General features: G+C 35.3%; 1 protein-coding gene across 12 annotated transcripts in view; it reads right to left on the bottom strand.

The window, feature by feature from the left end:
• LOC142986186 (coiled-coil domain-containing protein AGAP005037) overlaps positions 1-25,294 on the bottom strand; it is a 387,196-nt gene extending 361,902 nt beyond the window's left edge. For all 12 annotated transcript variants that reach the window (XM_076134511.1, XM_076134516.1, XM_076134514.1 and 9 more), the window contains exons 1-2: positions 24,789-25,294; positions 47-1,885 (exon numbers count right to left, since the gene is read on the bottom strand). In XM_076134511.1, the coding sequence (XP_075990626.1) occupies positions 47-1,826 (1,780 nt within the window). In that variant the 5' untranslated portion in view covers positions 1,827-1,885; positions 24,789-25,294. The remainder of the gene's footprint in view (positions 1-46; positions 1,886-24,788) is intronic.
• Between the last annotated feature and the right edge of the window lie 1,413 nt (positions 25,295-26,707).

Here is a 26,707-nt window from a genome sequence, read left to right as displayed (position 1 = left end):
TAATCTGAATATGTCCAGTAAGAAATTAATTCATGACTGCACTTACCTTTTTGCGCATTGCTTTGCAATATCCTCTGTATCTCGCCAGCTTCCGATCCACTTTCTGATTCAGAGCACATTGATTGACCGGCGCCCGATAGATGAATATTTTTATGATTATTAACGAGTTTAATGTTTTTCCCCACACCACCGACACTAGTGGTCCGAACAGGCGGTCTCGGCGGCACACGCGATTGTAATTCCCGAACTTTAACCATATTCGAAACGCACTCAGTTTGTCTAGTCTGTGTTTTATGATCATTCACTTTTAACTCACTATCACTTTTAATAGCACCAACAGGTTTTGTGTAGTGTTCTTCAAAACTAACACGTTTTGTTTGACCCATATTGCGGCTTTCTAAGGTCGCTGATCCACGCGGATACATTGGCATCTTCTGTCCATGCAAAGCAGGTGATGCTCTGGCAAGAAGTTTCTCCGGATGGCGGTAAATTATATCTGAATCTTCGTAAGTATTCCGGCTCTTAATAAACGTATCAGTTCGCCTCTCAGGAGCTCCTCGCGTGAACGGTGTTGAGGTGTAAATTGTCTGATTCATGCTGTAACTTTTCAAATCTCTGCCACGTGGTAAACTACAACTTCTCGGCTCCATTCCATACGCAAAAGAATTAGGCGTACTGCAGTTGGAATTAGCTTTAAACTTCCCTGGACTTCTTAAAGAAGAGTTTAGAGACTGCCTGATTAAATAGTCATCTTCTTTCTGTTTCAACTCCTTCAATTTTTGCCAATAAAATGCTTCTACTTTTTGCCGGGTTTTTTCTCTGTCTATAGAATCTTGTTTAGCATTATCTTGAAGGGTCGAAGTTGGAGTAGCCCTTTGACCATAATCGGGCCTCGGAGAAGGTGTAGATTTATTTCGGAGACTTGTTCTGCTCAATGAATTCCTTTTCTCCTCGCTTTCAATCATTGCTTTTCTGACATGTTCGTATGGAGAAACAGTTTTAGGCATATGTGGAATTTTATAATTAATTGGCATCGGTGACGTTGGCGCTGAATAGTTGTAGGGTTTTTTTACATTGTCTTCCCTCACACTCGATCTGGTATTAACTTTTTTATCACTTTCGTTTTCTTTTTTGCCATCAAATGATAAACTCCGTGCTCTGGTCGGCTGGATTGTTCGTACTTCAGCTTCCTTTTTCGGAGATATTAAAAATTTTGTACTGACCCTTTTTATTTCAGCTCCTACTGAAGCTGGATTTGTTTGAGCCTGTGATGCTCTGTATATTTCAATTTCGTCGATTGGTGATATTTTGTCAGTTAACTTTTCCAGCGAATGGTAATACACGTCAGGATATTGCATGGCGTCGTCCAACTGCTTATTTCGATTTGGCGACTGCGGCGAGTGTCCAGTGTCGTACGGTTTCGGTGGTACTTGTGGTCTCGCCGTGTAGTTAGTATACGAAATACTTTTTACTTCGACTGCTTCGTTCGTATCAGTAGGCTTGTTTCTTGTACTTTCCGAAACGAGCGTACTGCTAGAAGAATGATGACTTGATATCTCGTTACTTTGAGTTTCGTTATCACTCTGAAGACCATGTGTCGATAAATTTTCATATATGCGTTCATTATCATCTGATCCTTGAGCATTCTTATCAGATCTTATCTTTCGAGGATTCTGATATTGATTACCTTTTGTCGATTCTGTGACACTTTTCAGGTTTGCTTGGGATTCTTTGTTTGCATTTTTCTCTTTTGATTTATGGCTAAAAAATAGATTTGGGAATAGCTTGCGAAAGCTACCAGCCCGTTTCTTGCTATTTTCGGCCATTTTCTAAGCACCTCGTAACTTGATCTGTTAACTGTACGACGAACTCGTTCAATTTTTAACTGTAAACAGAAATAAGAACATTTTTACTCAAGTGAAATTAAATAAATATACTGAGTAAACTGATCTTCAGAAATACAAAAATAAATAAATAAATATTATTGGACAACTCACACACGGTCATTTGATTCCAAACTAAGCAGAGCTTGTACTATGGTAACCAAATAACTGATAAACATACTTATATACTTGTAAATACATACTTATATAGATATATTAACATCCAGGCTCAGAACAAATACTCGTGCTCATCACACAAAGATTTGTCCCGGGTGGGATTCGAACCCAGCAGACGCGGCGCTACGGTTGTTGCGGCGAGGTGACCGCTTAAACCTCTGCGCCAAACGTGCAGTTAAATACTGTAATCCGTATAATAGTGGTACAAATATCATAAATGTAAAAATAGATCTTGCCGTCCCGCTCAAAGTAAACATGACAATGGATACGAGCATCGATTCCAAGAAAAACTTATGTCAAAATACAACACAAAACACGTGTTCCAACTTTGAAAGAAGTATGAATAAGCTATGGTTCAAAGTAAGGTTGAAAGCAAAGACGCTTTATTAGAAATGCAATCAGAAATAAAAATGATTAAAACCGCTCGAACGCGGGGTCCGAATGTAATTATTTTGTACCAGCTATATTTTAGAAGCAGCGATCCGATAAATATTTCAATTTCCGTTGCCATTCGATGCTTATTGGCAGGCGACGGTACATCCAACGTGGTTAATGAACGAAGCATCGGAAACTCGTTACCAAGGGGATGCAAGACGGTGCATTGCTTCTGATATTTACTTGCTATAACAACTTTTCTCTTGGAGAATTAACTTGTTTTATAAATCAAGAGTCTGCGTATTTTATCAGATATTTCTCCGTCTTGAGTACATCCGGATGAAAAGTTTCACTCGTGTATCTTATGAGTTCAATCGTTTTATACGAACACAGAATCTCTGTCATTTTCTAATAAATCGGAAATCATTTTATAATGCTTTTCCTAATCACGCTGCGCTATTATTTTTCATCTTTCACTTTAATCAGTAAGTAAACAAAATTATTTTGTATAAGCTAAAGCTGCTGAAGTCTCTCAAAGGTAAAATGTACAATGTACATTGTGTACATACGATAACGTATGTACTTAACTTCAAAGGCAGTATTACATATCGGCAACTAAGGTTTAAATCCGTGTTCAATCACGGCTTGGAATCCGGCCAACTTAATTTTCAATACGACATTAAATGAAGCTGAGGTAAGTAGAACATATAATATAATACTTTCATAGTCTTCAACATCATTACGTTTTCTATTACAGAAAGAATTTTTCCCATCAAACGATTCTTCGGGGGTGTTTGCTTGCTTTATGCGTGCGTTTTAATCAAGGGATATCTGTGTTTTTATGTCCCGTAATGAAGTCTGTGATTAGGAAGATTAAAAACGAGGAGACGGCTTTATATAATAATATTTAGTCCACTGACACTTCACATCATATCCTGTTTTATTGAAATTGTCACGATGTTCTGCATTGTGTCTTCATAGATTCGAGGAAATAAAATAATTTCTTTGAAACGTTATTCCAATATTGTTTGCAAACCAGTGTCCTGCGAAGGTCATTCTTTGGTCTATTGGTTTTTAGAAAATATCTAATGCAGCGTTTTTTTAAAGCCACTTACAAAATAGACTAAATGTAGTTCGATTGCCTCTGACCTTTTTTGCGATTTATATTAGTAAAAACTAAGTGAAATTATTCAACATAATCCGAAATTCCCTGTACTCCAGTAATAGCCTCTTTGAATATTCGATGTTGGAGATTCAAACGCAGACTGTTGAACCATTTGTAAGTTTAAATAATGTATTATTTTGGGATCAGTCTGGCTGTGCCTAGAATACTGGAACACTTTCACACCTATTTTGCGATGAAACTAGGTGATCCGTAAGGTTTCGTTCGTTTCTACTGACAAAAAAGTAGCAAATGTTTCAGCACGGATTTTCTACCATGTCTGTGCTTAATTTTACCCGAATCAGAAAGCAAATCAACCGTGAAAGCGTTACAGAAAGACAGAAAATCTTCGTATAAAGTACCGGTCCGCCGAAAAAAGTAGATACCTCAGTGTTTAATCCCGAATTTTTCACTATCTCTATGTAATTTTACCAGAAACAGTAAAAGACAGACTCTTGCATTTATTAAATAAGCATGGATGAAATACTACAGAGACCTACATCATTCAAAGTATGAAAATTATTCTGAAAACTTTTAGGTGTTATAACTTTCTGTTCATCGTTTGTGAAATAACAACCTGAGTTGAAACTGTCTGTCATAATATCTGCAACTTTTCATCAAGCATCGTTATTTTTTTTATCTTCTAAACAGTAAAAGTCACATAAAATCCACTGAGAGTTTAAGCGCGTAAATAAAAATTTAGATACAAAACTTGTGTCATCATTTTCGCTGTTTAATTACCTTTAAGAATCATTTTAAGAAGTAAATTTACACAAAATAAACAGCATTTTTAAAAGTAAGTAAACAATTTTCTCTGTCTAAATTGTGCTCAGGAAAACAGGTATTATTTTACACTTCATAGGCATATCTGTTCTGGGTGCCTGCGTCTACCTCCCCCTTCGAAGTATAGGCCTCCCCTTCATTACGCTATTTCTTCCGGTCATGTGCTAGACTGCTCACTACCGGCCTGCACTTTATGTTTCACAAAGTCTGTGGAAAGATCGTTCAACGTTCAGCAACATTTTTCCCTCTAGTTTTTAGCATCGATATTTCTACGATACTGTTGCTAACGAACTATTGATGTATTCGTTTCTGCCCCGACTCCGTACGCGTGAATTGATTTCCTGGTGTTAAAAACCAAGTTATGCATCAGCTCTGTACCAAATTTTATTAGAATTTGTTTTTTGGTTATGATATGGATGGGTAATATACAGGGTGTAAACGACAGCCTACCGAAAACGAAAAAAAATGACTTTAGACACGATTCTGGTGCTTATGGCGTTGAAAATTTGCATCGGTTTTTTCTTGATTTTTCCGATTTTTTATGCGTTTTTTTTTATTTTTTCTGGTATTTTTTCGTTAATACTACACAATGCAACATGAATATGAAAAAAAAACCCTCATATTACTGTTTTTCACAAAAAACAGCAATGGATTAAAACAACGTATAAATTCGCTATCAGCTGTTCGGCCAACGACACCGCGCCGGCGGCGGCCGGCCGCGACGGTCGACGTCACGCCGCGTACCTACGCGCGCCACACAGACACGATTACGCACACAGCTGTCAGCCTCACACTCACTAGTATGCAGCGTTACTTAGTATTTGTTCTATGTTAAAAATGAAAATTACATAATTATCCCGCTCTCCGATAAAAGGTAAATTCATAAGATTTAAAATGTGTGATATCTTATTATTACACGTACAAATACATACAGAACAACAAAAAATCCTATTGATATTCTTTAGCGCAATAAAAATCTCTAATAAACAATTTAACATGTATTGTCGCTTTGTTCCATTTGTTCTTGCAAAATTCTATTCGATATTTACACGCTCATTCATACTTCATACAAGCGCGGTGCGACTCGAAAAGTAGATGGTCGTAGTGACGCGTGACGCCGCGACCGCGCGTGGATGTTACATAGATGGGATGCGGCAAAATGGATGCTAAGTAATTCTCCGGGGATTATGAATTATGATAAGTTAGTTTCTCTGATAAGAATATTAATGGATATTGATTGTTATCATTGTTATGTACCTACATTTTTTATGGTTTAATTAAATAAACGTTTCGTGTTTATTTTATTTACTTTAAGCTGATTTTATGTTATAAATATCAAAGTTTTTTAAACTTACATCAATAATGTTTGTAATGTTATTTGGTATTTGAATAAAACTACAATGCAACCAGTAACAACTGTGACAAGTAAAAATAGTAATGCCACATCAATATTTTATTGAATCTAATCTCTCGCTGGGATCCTAACTCGTCGCTCGTCACCAAATCGGCGGCGCGCGTGCGGACGGCGCGGAGGGAGCGGGTAGCGCGGGCGAGGGGCGGCGCGAGTGAGCGGAGAGGCGCCCGCGCCGGCGGCTCTCTTTGATCGATAGTTCGAGCAATTCGCTCGCGGAAGACGGAAGCTCTTCACCGGTGTCGTTCGTTATGTCCTATTCGTCGTGTCGTGTGTGAACTGCTGTTTATTATTACTTGTTATTGTTCCGGTTTTGAGTTGTTAGTGTTTTTATTGTTATTATTTTTGTTGTTATTGTTTTCAAAGTGCAGTTGTGTTCGTAAATAGGAAGAAATGTTGATGTGTTATGTATGGTGAAGCACGTGGAAGTGCACGGCGTGCTCTGCACCTGTACGTCCGGATCCAAAGGTACTCAAACTCTCGCCATACACCAGGTATTTGCGTGTTGATAGACATTGATAACAATTTGTTTTAGCACTTCCTTATTATTGGTTACGTTTTGCTATTATTGTTTGATTTCACGTAAGCCAAGTAGGTACCTACCTACTTACAATTTTACTATGAGCTATTGTAACATACGGGCCTACTTACGATACCATAAACGATACATAAGATTTATTATCTAATGATAGCGTTGCATACTAGTGAGCGCATAGACGTGGTGGTACGCGTACGTACCTACGACGCGTCGCGACATGTCGTCGCTCAGCGCGCCGCCGCCGCCAGAAATCTCGTAGGCATGCGCAGAGATACATCGCGTTGTTCACTATACATTGAACGCTCAAAAATGACTAACTCGGGAACCAATCATTTCCGAGAAATATCGTTGGAGTAAATTTCGCGCATACAGTGTCACAAACTTACCAGTAAAGTTTTCGGTTAGCTGTCATTTACACCCTGTATATCCAACCATATGTCCAGACTTTCGTATTTATAATATTTAAGCAATCACTGACTTGTACTTATCTATTGCGAGTGCTAAAGTTCTATGACCATATAATATATAAATATATAATATAAACTAAGTAAGGTTTAAGATTGCAGTTAGTAGCTGTTATTTACTTGTTATATTTTCCTTGCGGTTTTGTAAAGAATCATTTTGTTTCCCTTTTGATATGATATAATAATGTAAAGGTCATTGCAGTAGCGGTACAACATAATAAAACAATGTCAGTGTAAGGAAAAAAGTGTGAATAAAGATCAGTTAATATACTATTATAGAATAGAGCACTAAAATATCTACAAGTTACATAGGTAAATACCAAGTTTCTTTGCCGTTTGGAACTTCACTTCTAAAGGAATTATAGGCTATCCAAACTTCGAGCTATGGGAAAGGAATCCATACTAATATTAAAAATAGAGAAGTATGTCAGCAAATTTTTCACGATACAATTTAATTCGATATAAATTTGCACGTAGCTGGTTAAAGAGCTGTGATGGGTAACATTAACTTTTATTCCAAAATTAACCCTAAAGCGGCTTAAAAATGGACTAAACTGTTAGTGCTAGTAAAACTGTGGGGTATTGCTATTTTCAATATGAGTTTTTAAAGAAACAGTTTGAAGGTTATCTTTCACTACTTTTCGTTATCACAATCAACAAACGTTCGTGTTATTGTTCGACTAACACAAATCAATACAAATCCAATCATATAAATTCGGTATTTCGTAACACCAGATAAGAGGAGATTATCGAATCGCATGACGAATCAATCCCATTTCTATTTCAGTTCGACGAGCGTTACTGTTTGCGTGTTCGTACAAAATTGATGGATGCTTACACTCGATTAATTAGGTGGATATTCTAACTGACAGTGTAACGAAACTGAATTTGAAATTGTAATCAAAAGAGTAGTAAGTAATAATATGTTATTAACGCCTCACTGCTAGGTATGGGACTTTGACTAAGACAGGAAGGTACCTGCTACCATGATGTGACATTATGATTTTTGGGTTAACGACTTTATATTCATTTATTTCAATCAAGCTTTAGCAATGGCTTACTTATAAATGCCGCGTTTAAATAAAAAAAGTTATCGAAATATAATAGAAAAACTAACACACTACCCTATGTATCGCTTTTCTACATATCTGCTTTGCTCTCCCTACATAATATATTCTAATGTAAATAAGTACTGATCGATCTCATTTCTTTTTAGACAGCTTGCTGACTAATGGATGGAGGTGGTAATCCGGCAATGCTTGTGTGCACGGTGTCTCCCGACCTCGCTTTTCTATACTGTTAAAGCAAGTGATCATAGATACGATTGATAATAATATATGTAAGTTAGTTAGAAGTTATTACTGTATTGCCTCAAGTTTTAAGCCACATTTGAAAACATTCATATCATATCATGTTTAGGCATATCCGAAGGCATAGGGCGAAGGAGAACGGAGTACCTACACAAACGTTTGGCCACTTACAATGTTAGTCAATTGCAATAGGGAGCGTACCGGGTTTTACCAAACTCCGACCTACTATTGAGCAAATTTTAATATAAGTAGGAAAAGCCCAAAAACACTTTGCGGCGCTCTGCAATCGAGCCCGAAATGTCGTGATCAGCAGTCGTCTACACTTTCCACAGGCTCACCTACTAAAAGTGTTCCCGCATAAGCCTGCTTAGCGACATTCGAAATTTCCCTTCGCTAGTGGAGTCCCTGTATCTGACCCTGATCACATGATAAAGACCAACAGACACAATTGACATTTGAATAAGTCATTTATGAACGTATATCATATATATATATATATATATATATATATATATATATATATACGTATATATATACACAATATATTTATACATATACCACTCCGGTGTTAAGCACTGCATAGTTCGTGATTATACAAAATTGATAGATGCTCAACACTCATGTTTAATTAGATGGCAGTTCTAGTCTAGTCAGTGCAATACAGGAGGCAATAAAGCTGAATAAATAATGACCAGTAATTAATGTTAGTGGGCATTGGTTAATTATTTTACATTGCGTGTCATGCGGCGATAGTTTTTTAATTATTCACGACCTGAATTACAGGCGATAGATAAGCAATAATTATTTACACTATAGTTTTAGTTTCATTTTACTGAAATAAATAAGTACTTGTAATACCATTGTGATAGCACTATTAAGACACTTAAAAGTACAATTGTTTTATCTATAATTTTCTAGAAGATTATAAATAGATGTGACAATTCTGATAATTATCAAAACATACAATTGATATATTTACAGAAGATACTTAATTAGATATAATTGCAAATCCCTAACTTGTACTTGGCCAGCGTGGTGGACACTAGGTCGAAAACCCTTTCCTATTTTAAAGGAGACGGCTACCCGGCAGTGAAACAGTAATTGATTTAATTGACTTATTACCATTACAGGTCTTACTCACACACATTACAGGTTTTCAAATAATTAAGATTACACGAGTATTTGTTCGTCTATGTTGCCTTGTTTTATTTTATTACATACCAACTTCAACCCGCAACTGAGTCCTCGTGGAAAGATTTCCAAACAATGTAAAAAGTACCAAAGGATAGCAATATAGAAATAATAAAGATCTAAATAATATGTTCAATATCCATTCTCTAGTTGTCTTTTTAAGAATATCGGAAATCCATAAGCGGCATAACAAACGTTAATTTTTTTTTAAATTAGCCTTTTATCGTTTATCCACTAATTGAAACAACATTATATTATTCCACCCTTCCAAGAAATTTCATTCATTTGACTTTACGGCAAAAATATAATCTAATTCTTTAGTACGGTAATAAATTGTTTCCTAGATAATTGCACTTTTTATCAGTTTTATATCTTTCTGATATTAAATTGAATTGATAAAACAGTAGACTGCATTTTGAAACATAATGCACGTGATTCTGTTTATCAGATACTATTTTTAACCGCCTTAATATGTAATGGAGTCATACTCTTTTTTACATAATGCAAATAAAAGTGACCATAGAGATCCAATAATAAGTTCTTTACCATTATGGTAGCGATCATAGTATGAAAAAATATGAACTTAAAACTAGACTTCAAAAATATAATCTGAGTAGGTAAGAATATTTTAGTTGGGTCCAACTGATTACCAGTATGTTTACATGGAGATGGAACCAAGTTACCTAGGTTATAACAGGAATTAACAGGATGCCTCTCGGTAAGACCTTTAAGCTTCTGATTACTGGTAACCACCGTCAAAAATCTTCGAAAATGACAACCGAGACTCATAATTTTCCGTGTCTTTCGAAACATCTTAACAGTAACACGAAGTGCAAATAATACTTAAAATGGCCAGACCCTACCCTGGATAGTTTAATGCATTCTGTAGTTATCATAATCTGTGTGTTTATGATGATAACGTCCCGTGTGTTATCTGTCAGTAAGGCGTGGCGTACTCTGAGTAAATAAGGTCATCTTGGCTTATCTACCTTTTATCGCCCTAGTAGATATTATATATGCTAAGTTCAAAATTGGCGTTGGGCCACGCAAAAATAAAAGTACATGTGTTCGATAATAATTCAAAGTGTCATAGTAAGAGTAAGATACATACACTAACATATAATATAACGCCTGTTATACCTGAGGGTGTAGGGAGAGGCTTATGAAATACATCAGCGTTTCACCATTAGCGATGCAAATCCCATGTAATAAATACAGTTAAATACACATCTGACAAGAACATAGAGCCAATGTGGTTTTACCCTCTATGTCTGAAACCTTCTATGTATATACGTACATTTAAGTCAGATTTAATCCTTGACTCAGAAGAAATATTGGTTCTTGAAGAAATTTAATAGAAAAAGTACCACATTATTCGAGGGCCACAACACATTTTAAGACAAAATTAAAGCGCCGTCGAATGCTTTTCGAGTTTCGTCTTAAACATACGATTTTAAATGAAAACAAGGACATGACATTCTTAACATATTTGGTTCATATTTTTATTACATTACCGATAGTACTAAGAATGCTGCTGATCCGAAACGCGCACGGAAATAATTATGGCTGCGGCAAAAATCTGTGAAATTTATTTTACAAATAATTTGCTTAAATTCTACAGAAATTCTTAATGAAATATTTTAAGAAATATTAAAAGTAAACGATTAAACGATGTAAATTATGTCTAGGTATCTGTGAAGGAAGTCTATATAATATTTAACCCATATTACAGGCAGGGAGCGTTTTTTAAGGCGTTTATAAGGACAAAATGTGGCACTTAAAATAATTATTATTTTATTTTCCTTTCCTTCCTCGGCCAGCATGGCGGACTGGCTTCAACGCTCCCTCATTCCGGGAGTACAACCGTGCCCAGCATCAGACATTAAAGGGTTAAAACGATTAATCTTTTGTAACCTTTGTGTATTATTACAACCAATCAAACCAATTCATGTCCAATACGTGTCAGGCAGTTGAAAACGTCGATAACAACAGCACGAATAACTAAAAATAATTATTTGTAGTTCAAACAATAGAAATTAACATCGATAAATCAAATCACAATTGTGTAATGAAACACATGTATGATATCGAATAGGCGTGCAATAAATGTCGGAAATGCAATAGTGGAAAATAATGAAATTGTAATAACACGTTTATCTGTAAATCGGTATTGTTCAAAGATAATAATGTGACATGTGGCAACAAATGTGATTACTAATGTACTTTTATTAAACCTATTGTTTTTTAATAAAAACAAAGCATACAGCAATAATAATAAATCATTTGAAGACCAGTTTTACGGCTTATAGACATGTCTCGGGTAACGTATCAGGTAGGCTATCGCATATGTCAGTTGACAACTAGTGTACGAGAAAATGATGGTCACTATTCAGTACATTGCTGCTTTGACGTAATATGTTAATCATAATAATATAAGCTATAATCTTAGGGTTAAAAACTTAAAACAATGCACCGCATAGTGGCTTCGAATAGGATAGTCCCCGAAATCTCTATATTTGCACTCTATATTAGTATATAGCCACGGGCTATATTATAAATATCTTTTCTACCTGTGTATACAAACTAATACCGTCATAATTATTTTTCATTTAAAGTGAAACATCTGTACCCTCGACTAAAATGTAAACCGTGATGAATACTAAGTAGGTACTTAGGCAATACATTGTTTAATCAGCTGCGTGATACGGCAATTGAGTAACAACCCTTTTACTAAAGTAAAGAGTACTAAAGAATATAATGTAAGTACAGTAATGACATACATAATAAAACGTCTTTTTCTATAGGGGTAAGCAGACACCAAAAAAGCCACTTAGAACGATCTTTCCCTTATACATCTTATCATACATATATTGTCTTAAAGAAGAAGAATTAAATTTAATTACATTCCATACCATTATACTTTCTTGCAGAATAATACCCGGCCTTAATCAATGCTTAATAATCATACTAAATATATTATTATTTTTAATATTATGAATCTGTCTCTCAATCACGCCTAAACTACTTATCCAATTTGCATGAAATTTGGTATGGAGACATTTTGATATCCGATAAAGGGCATAGGCTTCTTTTTACCTCGGGAAAATGACGCATTCCCATGGGAAAATTCAGGTGGCGTACGAAGTCGCGGGTAAAAGCTAGTTTACTTTAATAAAGCAAAGGTTTATTTTTAATTGACACCTATTAAAATACCTATTAATGCCAAGATTATTTTACTGAAAGATTGCAGGTAATGTTTTAATATTTTTATCGCAAGTTTTTTAACGAACGATGAGAATCGGACGTCCTACCTGGCAGATAAAGTGACACATATGGCACAGATATTCTGTGGATGATGAGCCACCTAGCCTAAGTTATTTTGAAATTAACATTTCAGTCCTTCGCCGGAGGTCACGTCTAAAGTTTTGATAGAAGTAACGACTCTATTAAGTAAAATTCTGTACGATATCAATGGGCGCACCATGTCATTGTATTAAGATTTTATTAATTATGTTCGAGTAAACAATCGTTCTATACCGTAAATGTGTATTGAGCATATTAAAAGTCTTTTTCGATTCTATGTTTATTTTTAACACAAGAAACAAAGCTAAAACACAACAAATAAAAAACCGTAATCACATTAATCATAATTTTCAGAGAATAACAACACTCAAAGTATTTGGGTTTTTCTTAAAACTTCTGATTAAATTCGTTGAGAGCAAGACATTCGGAGTTGGGAGAAATTCCAAGGTTTTCTGTTTACAATATTAAAGGAACATTTCAATGGCGGATTATTGCGATACAGCCTTATAAGCTTGTAATAAATTAAATGCGTAAGATATAATTCATTTCAGCACAATCACCTACCTTACAATGAATCTTCTACGGAATTATTTATTAAATTTAGAAACATATTAGCTTTGACTGTGCTGCGCCAGGACTAATCATTCCTTTTTTATTTTTTGATTAAATCTTGTAAAGCAATATCCTTCACCCATACGTACCGAGTATGGGTGAAAGATATTGCTCTTATCCTGCTTTAGTTTTTTATTTCTTTTTCTTTATGTAGAGTAAAAAAAAAGCAGTGCAATCACGTCCTAGCCCGATGGGTCCACGGACACCTTGGTGGTAAGCCGTGGATCCGGCAGTGGAACCAACTGGTCGCTCCAGGATAATTAAATAGCTCTAAGTACTACAATTTAAAAAAAACACTTAAGTACACACGGCACTGTAAGTCTAAGCTTCTATTAGATTCTCGATCCTGTTTTATTCTGGTGTACTAAAACTTTATGAGGATAGATAGCCAGATGATTGTTACGTTTTAACGCCAAATTTCCTGTACGGATTAGGACAAAAACTTTCACACAGGTAGTTTATAACCTGGATTAACATAGGTGGTGGATCCAGGATTATGTTTGCTTGAGTTGTGAGGCAGAGGGAGGTGAGGTGCTGAGGGAGGCGTGTATTGCTATGCTTCAGAATTTTGCCGAGTACCGTGTAAAACGCATGAGTTAAGATGATTTTTACGCATGAACTCCTAACCTAGATCCGCAAGTGATTAACGCGTACTTATGGTACTTGTAGCTGCTTTCGCGATTGGATCCAGGTGAAACGATTTCCCGGGGTAAAAAGTATCCTTGGCGCCCACCTATTCGGGCTTTTAAACTACCATTGTCATTAAAATGGGTGTCTCGGTAGGAATGTAATAACCTCGACTTCTCAATAGGTGAGATAGAAGACAAGTTCCTAAACCAACGATTTTTTCTTATCTGTGTGTTCTTAATTGTTTATTCGAAAAAGATTAACAAACATGCCCACATACATCCATCTTTAAACTTTCGCAGGATTAGTAGGAATATCTCAGGCAATCTTTCCACGCATATGAAGTCACGGCTAGAAGGCAGTCGACAACATGCAAGATAAAAATAACAGTACAACATACAGTTGCATAACACTCAATGCGTGATCATTACAGCAACGGTTAAGGTCATGTCGGTACTTTGAAGGTATTAACATTCTGCCTGGCGATACACACTCCAAGGCCTTTGTAAACGAAGTAAAAAGATCTTAGAACTGCGAGTTTTTATACACATGTGATGATTCAGTCTTTCCACATTTTCGCTTTACCGTATCACTGCCGTATACTATACGTAGGGCCTAATATGTTTCTTCTATCCGAAGTTTAAGGGACGATTTCATTATGCAGTAATCAAGTATCGAAAAAGATTGTTCGTTTTGTATTTTTGTGAATTAGGCGAAATAAAATTTTTGGATTTATATGTTTAACAAATCGTTCGAGTTCGTAAAAATTGAGCTAGGTAATAAATAGTATTTATATGAGTTCGTGGTAGCAAACGTGGTAGTCTCTTGGCATAACAAAATGAAATGCTAATGAGTCAGACAAATCATTATTGGTTAATACCATTATTAGTTGTTTCAAAGCCAATAGAATGCGAAAAACAATTAATTAAACAAAATTGTACCAACCTATACAAAATATGTATCCCTTTTGTAAAACCAGCTGATGTAAAAATTGCCTACCCAGTAAATAACCACGATCGTCGGAAACCTTTTAAAAAAACTGTCTATACAAAAATAAAAACGGCATGTTTACTTCTAATTAATCCTACAATCATTTTGTAATCATAATTATTTTGTGCTAACGTTTTATTTTTTTTTCATACTTTTCATCCACTGACGAGGTATGTATAGAGATTATATAAAATGTTAATTATGATTAAACTATGTCTTCAGGCATGCAATATTTGTGTTATTATTTTATTCTTCTGGAACCCACATTTCCTTCCTTAAGAATAACTGGAGTAAAAATTATAACTGTCAATTGATAGCGTTGGCGAAAACCAATTTCGCAAGCCCGAAAATTCTTTAAAAAAATAGATCTTGGAGCAAAGACTTTTCGACCCGCTCTTAGCCAGCGTTTAAGACTTAAGGCCCTTCTCACATTCCGAGAGGAGAAACTTGCTTGTCAGTGTCTACACACTGACAGGCAAGTGTCTACTTAACAAGGGTTTGGATTAAAAACGAATCCGATTATACGTTCTAGATTCGTGCATCTAAGATGTCAAATACTCCATAAGAAAAATAAAGGGATATGATATTATAATGTTAGGATAAAGAACTAGTTTTGGAATAACCAAGTAAAATCTTTAGAAAATTACTATCACGTCGCCTAATGACAATAATAAAACAAGCAAGTCGGTACAAAGCGTAACCGAAACGTCCTGCAGTTACGCCATTATCTAGGTATCTTAGTGTTCCGTTGTACTCGTAATGGGCGACACGATAAATGAGAATCAAAGGGGATGCGAGCCGTAAAGCCCCCTGCCGCGGGGTACTGCGGCGACTTTATGGTAAATAGCGCTTGTTAATTAGACCGGCAAGTTTAAACGTGCTTTCTGAACACCCTGTAGGATAGCACGTAATATTATTATAATGTTGGTGCTAAATTTTAAATGAACGCTTTAATGTGTCACTCAATGAAGGTGGAATGTTTGAAATTATTCAAACGATGCCTTTATGGAGATTTCTTTGTGCTTCGGAAAACCCTGAAAACCGTTTATAATGTTTATGTGGTTCAGTCTCACTGGTCACATGGTGTTATATCATGATGTTTTATAGCACGAGATATTTATCTTTATGTATCTAATTAAGGCCGCCATAATTGCGCTCATTTTCTTTGCTGAAACTCTTGTTCTTTTTAAAACAGTAACATATTACAACGATAACAATTACTGAGTAAACACGACGGGTTTATAGTAAACCTTTTATAAGAACGACCACTTAACATTTTACATGAGATTTTTTTATAGTTTCATGAAGCTAATGGCAAAAGAGCTTAACTGTTGGTTTGTTAGATGGCTGGTATTAAGAAACTGGCCAAGTGCAAGTTGAACACGCGCATGTTGCGTTCTCTACGTTTATTCATAAAAACGTCACGCTTGCTACATGGCAGCACCCACAAATATTCATTATACCGTTTTTAAGTATTTGTTGTCATTGTGTCATATGTAAAAATTCGGCCTGGTGGCAGACAGACAGCGAAGTTTTAGTAACAGGGTCTCGTTTTTACTCTTTAGTTACGAAATCCTAAAAACGGGTAGTCAATTTTTAGAGGATTTTCACGGATAGAGAAGGAACTGGGTCACTTTTTATCGGAAACTATGAAAACTGTGTTGAAACTGTTGAAAGTTTACATCAACCGGCCAACTGACATTCACTTTGTGTAATCAACACCGTCGCTTCGACGCGACGGGCCCGCTCGCAAGAGTTACATAAAATGTAGACTATATAAACTAGGATCGTAGCAGCAATATACTATGATAAAGTAATGCATGCTCACGTTTCTTCTACAAGGACTCCAAAATTAGGGCTTTATGATAACTTTACGTCTTTTTCGATTCTAGGGTGAAATACATATCGGACTTCGACTGCACACATTATGCCTATATGCTGGGCAAATAACCGATATTCATAAGAAAAAGTAGCCTATGTTTAACATGCTATCTACTGTTTTCAAAAAGAAGCATTTCACAGACTTTGAATTCAATATTATTGTTAAGCATGGGAACCTAGTAATTTCTAAAATATTGGTTTAAACGCATACATGGATGCGTTTGATCAGCCAGTTAAACCGGGAGAGATTGATTACGTATATATATGTGTCCGCTTCTACGCACTATTGCTCTTAATCCGAGTTTATTAATACATAATACATTAACGCCTGACTAACGATCACAGCTAATGAGGCATTCGATTTAAAACTGAGCATTTACTTACATTACAGCTGCTGGTAATTAACTGACTGGTTTTAAATCGATACAATCCTTTAGTAATTAAACAAGTACCACAGATATCTGTTATCCTTACTAACCTACTTAAGAACTCATTATTTAGCTATTCATACCAATAACACCTAATAATATGTAGATACATATTCTAACTGCGAAACTTTTATTTGTCTGTTACGCCTCCACAGCTTCAACTTGAAAACGATTTTGAAGATAGTAGAAAAACCAACTCAAACAAAATGTTATCATTTTAAAATCCATTCCAATACCCAAACAAGACGGGAGTGGGTCAGCTTGCGTTGAATGAAAATAAAAATAAGCTTAGAATGAAATTTGCTTCCATTTTACAGCCTGTTGCACTCACCTGTTAAGAAACGACCAATGGGATAAGCAGTATTTTGGGCGGCCCTCCCACTGATGGGGGTTGTTCATTCGTATTGATTTGAGCTCAGTGTGTCTCCGTGTTACGATTTCAATAACAGTAGGTTAGCGTGTCGTTGGCGAAATGTACAACTGTTCTATGATAAACAGAGGGGTGATTTTCTTTCGGTAAATTAAGTCGCGCTATCGATATTTTTAACTTAAAACTTATTACTGGTTAGAGACAGATGTGTAGACACACAATAATATTGATGTTAAGTTAACCTTTTAGAACTAGGTTTGAAGCTATGCATCTGTAGTAAGATATTATCAAGGAATTCTACTTTTAAATATCGTTTTCATTGGATTTGGAATTTGGAATAATTCTTCAATACGACTGAATTTGTACATACATATTATTATCTATCCTATATTATTAAGCAGGTTGGTTGAACGAAACACGCCACAAAACCTATTTTTTTTTAGTTTCCGCTCTCACAAGTTTATAGTCGGCGTCGCGGAGAATGACGTCATTATTCTCTATAGCATTCGCCAGGCTTCTGAGTTTGACACCTCATTAGTTCAAGAACCGCGACGCCGGCATCGTTTGCTTGCTCTTGGTCATACGATACGTCATCTTCGGAGTTATGGCACGCTAACTACCATAATACATCATGTGTAGCTAGTTCCTTTTATTATAATTACCTACTACGTAGGTACCTATACAAATTTTGTAGGGCACGTTTCAAAAAGTTGCTCCGAATAAACTGAGAATTGAAAGCTACGAACGAGAATAGTATTTCTGTAATATAACGACGAACACACAATAACGTGATTTCGTTATTTTGTGATGTTGTCATTATTTTGCGCGTGATTTAGGTATTAATAAAAGGCGATTCGAGGCAAGTCTTAAATACCCTTGTTGCTTGAAAGCCTCATTTAGTGGTAGTACATTAGGTACCTACCTCTACCTATGGGTTCGTATAAATCTTAAACCGACCTCCGCATCTCCAGATTCAAGGCCAGTAGATCATATTTCCAAACGGAGGCGGACGACGCGTTTTTTTCAAACACGGCGTATTTTGTGGTTAACGGAAGTGACTCACGGCAGCCATTCCAAAATAAAATATATAGGTACGAATATTATTATTATACCTACGACCATCATTTTTGGTTAGATAACTAGTCATAAGGCAAATATATTAACCTGGATAAGATTGAACTTACGGCAGAAACACAATGTAACAACGTTAAGCCTTTTCTTTAATGTGCAATATGACTTTCTTAAGACTGACTTAACTCCAGAGACATTTAAACCATCAAAATTTTACCAAGTTTTTAACCCCAGAGCCTTAAGACAGCTCAAAATAAATTCGAATTCTCTTAGTCCTTAATTGACTTTTTGCAAGTTAAATTAAAACTATTTCTACTGTCATATCTGACGAAAACTTAAGTCTTTTTAAAGAGATTTCCCTCAGAATAGAAGAATATTTTACAAGCGTTTTTAATAAGCTGGTTCCGTCTTTGCAAGTTATTTCCCTGGGGAAATTATCAATCTTTGTGTGTGCAGTTTTGCGGACGGAATAAAACGACAAAGATAGGCCTTATTTATTTTTGATCATGTGGCCCACATCTATAACCAAATCTACGTTAAAAGGATACCGTATCGCTTTGAACTACATAAACTACGGTATAATAAATAGTTTTCTTTATCCATACCTTTTAATACCCACTTACTCATAACTTTTAAACTCTCGCGTTGCATGTTTAATAATGTATAAAAGAATACGGGAAGCATCGCGTTAATTCCCGTACTCTATCATACCTAGGTACTTACTAGTCCAAATTACTTTAATTTACCTAAATGTGAAAGTGTAGTTCATTTATTAGTCAATCCTTCTTTCGCACCCAAGTGGTCGAAGCGATTTGAACGAAATCGCATAGAGTGATATTACAACATGCACATGCATGTGCTACATACATGGTCCCCCAAGTCATCCCTGATGAAGACTAAGTTCTAATGAGGTTTCCAGTGTGTAATTACTTAGCAGATTTTGGTAGTACCTATCTATACCATAAAGCAAAGCCAAAGTAACCCTGTAAGTCGGTGCCTTGCGACTAAACCGCTGAATCGATTTACATGCAATTTGGCAAGGTGGTAGACTATAAAATACTCGGAAAGGAAAAAGGATAGGTACTTTTTTTAAAACATGCAAGAGAGCTGATAGCCGTTCCTAGTAGTATTGTAGTACCATAACAAGGACTAGCGAGCTTTTAACCAGTTACCGGGCACGTTTCCAAACTCCAAGCTCCCTACTAGAAATTGCCTGAATGAAAACCGTAATGTCTAGGTAGTAGTATTTTTTGCTGAGTATGATAAATTTAAGCCAGTTTTGATATATTACACCTTACCTTAAAATTTATAAGTATGCTCCTTTGAATTGATTTATTATCTGTACTATACATACATTGTATACTATAATATTATAAAGCTGAAGAGTTTGTTTGTTTGTTTGAACGCGATAATCTCAGGAACTACTGCTCCGATTTGAAAAAATCTTTCAGCTCATTTATCGAGGAAGGCTATAGGCTATATATCATCACGCTACGACCACTAGGAGCAGAGTCGCAGTAAAAAATGTTACAAAACCGGGGAAAAATATGACCCATGCTCTCTTTTGAGACGGAAGCGAAGTTGCGCGGGTCAGCTAGTTTGTTTAATAAGACGGTAACCATACAACGATCAATTTCTCGAGACTATTTTTCTGCCACCGTGTAGCGTGAACCCATTTGTATTCTAAAAGACACACCGTAGAATTAACTGGATTCCGCATCAAGTCCGCCGCAGACTTGATACTAAAATAATAATTTCTCTTAGTAAAAAATCTTTCTTAAATAAAATCAATCCATTCGTGCCCTTATTATTAATTTACATCAGCTGTCTTACTAATAAACGTCGTATAGTTAGGCTCAGTTAAATTATACAGAGTTTTGTCTTTCAGTTTCAAAGAGACTAAATACTGCATAAGTAACTAGATAGAGGAAAGATAGAAGATAACACACCTTTTCATAGAAAGAGTAGGTATGTATGAGCATAAAAAAATTACTTCTTTACGTATAAAAAATGTAGCGTACCTAGCCAAGTTTTAACTACCGAAACTACGATGAAGCTTTATATTATCCCTGGGAAATGCCGTAAAGGAAACAGACAATTCCAATATTATTGACTTACCGGCAGTAAACATAATTATATGCTTTTAGCCAATATTGGCCAACGGCGTTTGAACAAATTTATTGCATCTACCCAGTTACATACCGGTTGACCTCTAAATACCTGATTTGGTATTAATTTTAGTGTTACAGCGAGTATTATACTATTCCGATTATTGGGATACGCGATTATTTTGGGTATTTAAATCCTGTATTGCTTAGTGGAATATGATCTTGATTAGATTCTTATCTGATTGGATGCTAGGACACAATATAGACTACTCTTACGTAAATTATAATGTTAGACATCCTTGATAAAGTTAGTTACGAAACTATAGTTCTCATTCACAAAGACCAAATATAAATACGAAATCTGAGGTAGGTAGGTACCTATACAGTTGTTAATTTTTACATTACGTATGTAAATACCTTCTCAGCGCAGAACAATGAAACATTTGTTTTTCAATTGAAATGGCTGGTATCGATTTACTGCTTAGAACGGTTGCTCTTCAATACTTAATATGTAGCCAATTTGTACGAAATTCTTAATTAAGGTGCCCAATAAATTGTCGAGTCCTCGCACTTCATATTCCAAAAATACCATACATTTTATCATCTGGTAGACTCGTGGTTATTAAATGGGTTGATGGGAATTTATAAGCATCGTTTTATGCGCTGATTCTAGTCTAATCATCTACAGAGCGTATAAACTGCTTCTTTTGAGAATCTGTCAATAACGAATAAAATTGTTCATCAAACTATCTGACGATGCGAAAATCGGCTCAAGAGAGACATTTCTAAAAGCCTTTAACCGTGTCTAACTAAATGTCGCCTCGGGTTGTCTAACTATTTGGGACTGCTCTGGTCATTGTTAGACTTGGCAATTAGCTTGCATAAGGTCACAGACGGCCGCAGAGCACCGTCTATCATCGTTTGCATAACTCATTCGTACCGAAAACAAAAACACGACACTCCCCAATGAAAGCCGGAAGCCGGACTTAACGACGTCCTGGATCTGCAAACGCGAAATCGATAAAATTCTGGTTAATTTTCCACTTTATCCTTTCATTCCAATTTGAATCCAGTTAACGAAGTATGAAGGCGTTTTGAAATTAAAGTTGTTGAGTAGGTACCTAATCATACGAACTAGGTATTTCGTAACGTATAAACTATGGTCGACATAGGTACCTTTTAATATCTCTATAGGTATCTTTACCTTTTTGTACATTTTCTTGGCCAGAAGATTTCTGTCTAGAAGAACACACGTGCTGAGCAAATTTTCGCTATTCTACATAGGTAAATATCCATAGAATAGGTACCTTTACTTCTAAATTCTGCCCATTTAATTAATAAGCCTAAGATTTCAAATATTATGTGCGATATATAGAAATTTAATTTCGTAATTTACTCAGTACAAAATGTATGGTAACTAATAATAATAACAGAGGTTATAGTTCTACGCAAAGAAATTTAAATAGCTTTGAACAAAGTTTAGGTAAAGACGCACCACTTGTATTCTAACAAGAAAGTAGGTAGGTACCTACCTACCTATTTCGTAAACTGTTATCCAGTTTTATGAGATAAATGATAACAATTACCTAATTAGGTACATTACAATATTTGTTGTAACAGTGTTATGTTTGACAAGCAATGAGTCCATTAACGACTCACACGCTTTTTAATCACAGGATGTGTTTTGGTACATTTTTGAGACTAATAAAAAATGCTAATACCTAATCGTATTTCTAAAAATTAGAGAGCGTAGGGTAAACCACCCAGTAGTCAGCCTTTTAGTGAAAATGTCAATTTGATTTAGCCATATTTTTAACATTTACTACTAGATGTAAAATCATTAGTCATTGTATGAAAGGTAATTTATTAAACTTTAAGAAAAAAATAACAAAATATCATATTTATAAGATTATTATGGAAAAAATCCACATTAAACAAAATATGGCACTTTTTACCAGTAGTCAGCCCCATTTCGCCAGTAGTCAGCCATATCTTACCCAGTAGTCAGCCTCTTACTTACTCAATACAAATGTTCTATTTTAAATATATTTTTATTGAAATCTCCAGGAAATAAAGCACATTTGCAATAATACCATGCAGTACAATTTATACATCCATTAATTTTTAACCCCCGACGCAAAAAGAGGGGTGTTATAAGGTTCGACGTGTCTGTCTGTGTGTCTGTCTGTCTGTGGCATCATAACTCCCGAAAGGATGCAGTGATTTCAATTTAGTTTTTTTTTAATTAAAGGTGACATATGTGCGAGTGTTTTTAGACATGTTTGATGAAAATCGGTGGAGCCGTTTAAAAGTTGTAGTGGGTTAAAGTGGGGAGATTAACCGAATGTCTGCAAATTTACTCGGACGGGGTCTCAAATGGCTTCGCATGCTGAGGAAGCTGGTGGTGGGAAGTCAGAATGGCTTAACCTAACCACCAACCTATAAAGAGTATGAAATAAAAAAATATATTGTGAAATCGGGGGATTTCAAGATTTTAATTTATAGTTATTAGCACTTAGGTAATTGATTTCTAAATGTTTTCTAGTCAATCTTTCTTCACACGGTTCACAGCGATAAAAGTTTATTTTCTGTTCCTTTATTCCTTCTGTTTCTCAACTCTCCCCAATCTACAAAAGATGCTCTCTTCTATAAAACTATTTTAGCTTTCTTGATGTGTTGAAACATAAGTCAATGGTAGGCTAGGAAATAGAAGGTAGATGATAGAAGTAACTGGTATCATTCCTTTCTTTTCTCATTTCCCAAAATTCCTTCGTGTTTCGGAAGGCATGGTAAATTGTAGGTCCCGGCGGGCATTCAAGGATCTCTGGCAATCGTTGCCATTAGTCAGAAGCTTGAAAATCTGATAACCAGTCTTATGGTAGTCGTGGTATAGCCCAGGTAACTGGGTTGTGGAGGTCATATAGGCAGTTGCTCCATGTAAAACACTGGTATTCAGCTGCATCCGGTGAAACTGGAAGCTGATTCCACAGCATATCGTGACCAGTTTCTTAGGGCAGTCATTTGTTTTTGGGAGTGCACTTAGTCTAGCTTAATGGTACGGGGCATTTGTGCGACTATTAAACGATTTCGGACTTGTAGTGTCATAATAATGTGTGAAATGCCAAGTACTCGACTCGTTACCATGATTTTCATAACATTTTTGATCGCCACCATAGCACATGACAATTATTCCTCTTTATACAGATCTTTTGATCTTTTTGATATGATACTATTCGAAAACAAGTAACTAAGTTTTGTGTCAACATAGCCGTCCACAAATTTGAACCTTAATAAAAGGATTTAAGACCCAATTTCATTTAGCAAAACTGACGGCCGACTATGGGATATGTAGGTCCAATGGTCGGCCTCATGAAATTCACTGACTTTATATGCGGCCGACTACTGGTAAAATACTATTTTTTTCTTAGAAGAGTTTAGCTCAACGCAATAGTTATGTTGAGAAGTATTCGCCCTGTTAATTTCAACCACATATATGAGAATTGCAAAAAAACCAGTAGTCAGCCACTCATGGCCGAGTACTGGATCAAACTCATATTTTGCAAACCTAATAGTCGGCCACGTTAATTTATAATACAAAAGACAAATAAAACGCCTGCAATGCATGATTTTATCGAAGATAAACTATTAAATACTAGCATAAAATATCAATTCGTTCCATATTGCATCAAATTCATTTAAAAACATGCCAAAAACTAAAACACGAATCCTTAACAAAAAAATAGCAATGGCGACGTTTTTGGCCATGTCTTTGATGGCAGTTCATAAGAATGAGTGTAACACGTCAACCTGCCATGCTATCGAATCGTAATTGTGCATATTAGTCAATAAGATTATACAGATTCGATTAATGATTATTTTATTGGTCTTCACTATTTTCTACACTAATTATATGGATATAAAGCCTGTAAAGGCTGACTACTGGTTGGGGGCTGACTACTGGGTGCTTTACCCTACCTATATAATGACAGAGCCTTATAAGACTAAGTTAGTTTATAAACAAGGTTTTATAAATCAATGTTTCAATAAATCAATATAGGTAAATATAGTGTGGATTTTCTTAGAAAAAGTAAATGTAGAACTTACTTTTTGTGCTATTTTCCAAGCCCGCTACCGCGGAAGAATAATCCAAAACACTGTTTCACTTATCGCAACTGGTGTTCAAACTAATATAACACGAGTACAAAATAAAACAACAGAAACCATTGTTATCCGTATCATGAGTCATGGTACAAAATAATTCCTTTAACGACCACTTGAATTTGCCGCAAAATAAGTCATGCAACACCACGTCTAACTTATGATAACTTTATGCAAATCGTATTTTATTCACTCATTATACCACTCCTACGAAATATATATCCCAAATTTAATAAAATAACTTCGTAATAACACAAAACACAAGTAAATCACAACTTTGTACAAAGTTTACTAACTTAGATTTAACTGGTAAACTGTTGTTTAATAACTTGTAAATGTAATTCATGGCGAAATATAACTTGAGCTCTTGTAAAGATATAACTTGGAAACGGAAACTGTCAGTCGTTCTAAGAAAATAATAGCTAACAATATAAAATAACCTTTTACGTTTATTCTGCATCATAGCTTGAGCATTTTTTGTAATATCGAAGGCCATTCCTAGCATTGGTAGAGTGAGCCTTTTTCTCGTTGTGTTAAAGTCGTTTTTGGCTATAATAACAAATGTCTTATTTACGCTCCGTTTCACGGTTGACATTATAATTATGTTAATTGAATAATGAGTGTGTGTGACAATATAAAATGTTTTAATTAAAAAGCTAAATATGAATTATAATTCATACTTATTACAAATTGCGTGATGAGTTACATTAAGTATAACATTTGCTTGCTAACAATGATCGATTGAGTAAGTGCTTAAACTAATTGAATAAGTAGTAAAAGTTAAGATAAATTAATTCCTTAAGATTTGTATCACAATTAAATTATTATAATAAATTCATGACAACAAACTTCAAAAGAAACTTAAGAACAACGCAACTTGTGGTTCATTATTTAAGTAGCAGATGGCGTTGAAAAGCACGTAGTTTTAACTAAATGCCAACAGATGGCAGTAAAATATGTTTCAAACTTACGGCCTTATTGGGCCTACAAACGAGAAAATAGTTTCTGCAACACAATATAACGAGCAACACCATCCTGATTAAACTCTCCATTTCCATTCAAAACATATAAATCTTTTGCTGTTTTTACACATACCAATAATATTCTATAAATGTGCTTATCGATTTTTTGTGTCGGTAAAGGATGAGACACAAAAATGTTGCTTAATTATGTCAAAATTAGAAAAAAAACGTTATTGATTTGCATTTGCGATCGTCTTGCTCCTTGTCAAGCTCCAGGGCTCCCCAGGTTCCAAAATACTTAATGTCATGATACAAGAAAAATGTCAGGGAGCGTGGGATGCTTGTAATTTTAAGGATCGTCTAGAATTTAATAAAAACCGTTGTACACAACAAATAAGTCTAGTAAATTATAAATATACCTATTTGTTGTGTACAATCTTGGGCGTCTGCGATAATGTCCAAAATATAAATAAAACTTTCCATGATCGGGCTGCAAGTCTGTTGTTTTTTCACGGTTGTTTATTAATGGCTTTAATAATTTGCTTAACTGCTCGCCATATGAATAGAATATCACGCATCTCAAAAGCGTCGTAAGAGTGTTTTTGTAACTTGGTTAAGACAATAAAATACCTACCTTTATTTATTGAACTAGCCGACCCGGCTGTCTTCTTTATACTTTGCTGCAATATTCAATTTTTTTCTCTCCGTAGGACATCGTACTTTAGGAAATTTATTTGTTAAAAAAATATTTGTGAAATCGTTCAGCCGTTCTTAAGTTTAGGGCTTTGCAACATATTTGGCGATTCAAGTATAGGTAGGTACTACCTACGCGTGGATGAATTAGTCGCGTGACTTGAATATTTTACTAAAATGTTGTCAATATTATACTAGCTTTGTTTATTA

The sequence above is a fragment of the Anticarsia gemmatalis genome, chromosome Z (assembly GCF_050436995.1).
Source record: "Anticarsia gemmatalis isolate Benzon Research Colony breed Stoneville strain chromosome Z, ilAntGemm2 primary, whole genome shotgun sequence".
NCBI lineage: Eukaryota > Metazoa > Arthropoda > Insecta > Lepidoptera > Erebidae > Anticarsia > Anticarsia gemmatalis.
The sequence above is the reverse complement of the archived record's forward strand: the minus strand, read 5'-3'. Positions and strand labels throughout refer to the sequence as shown.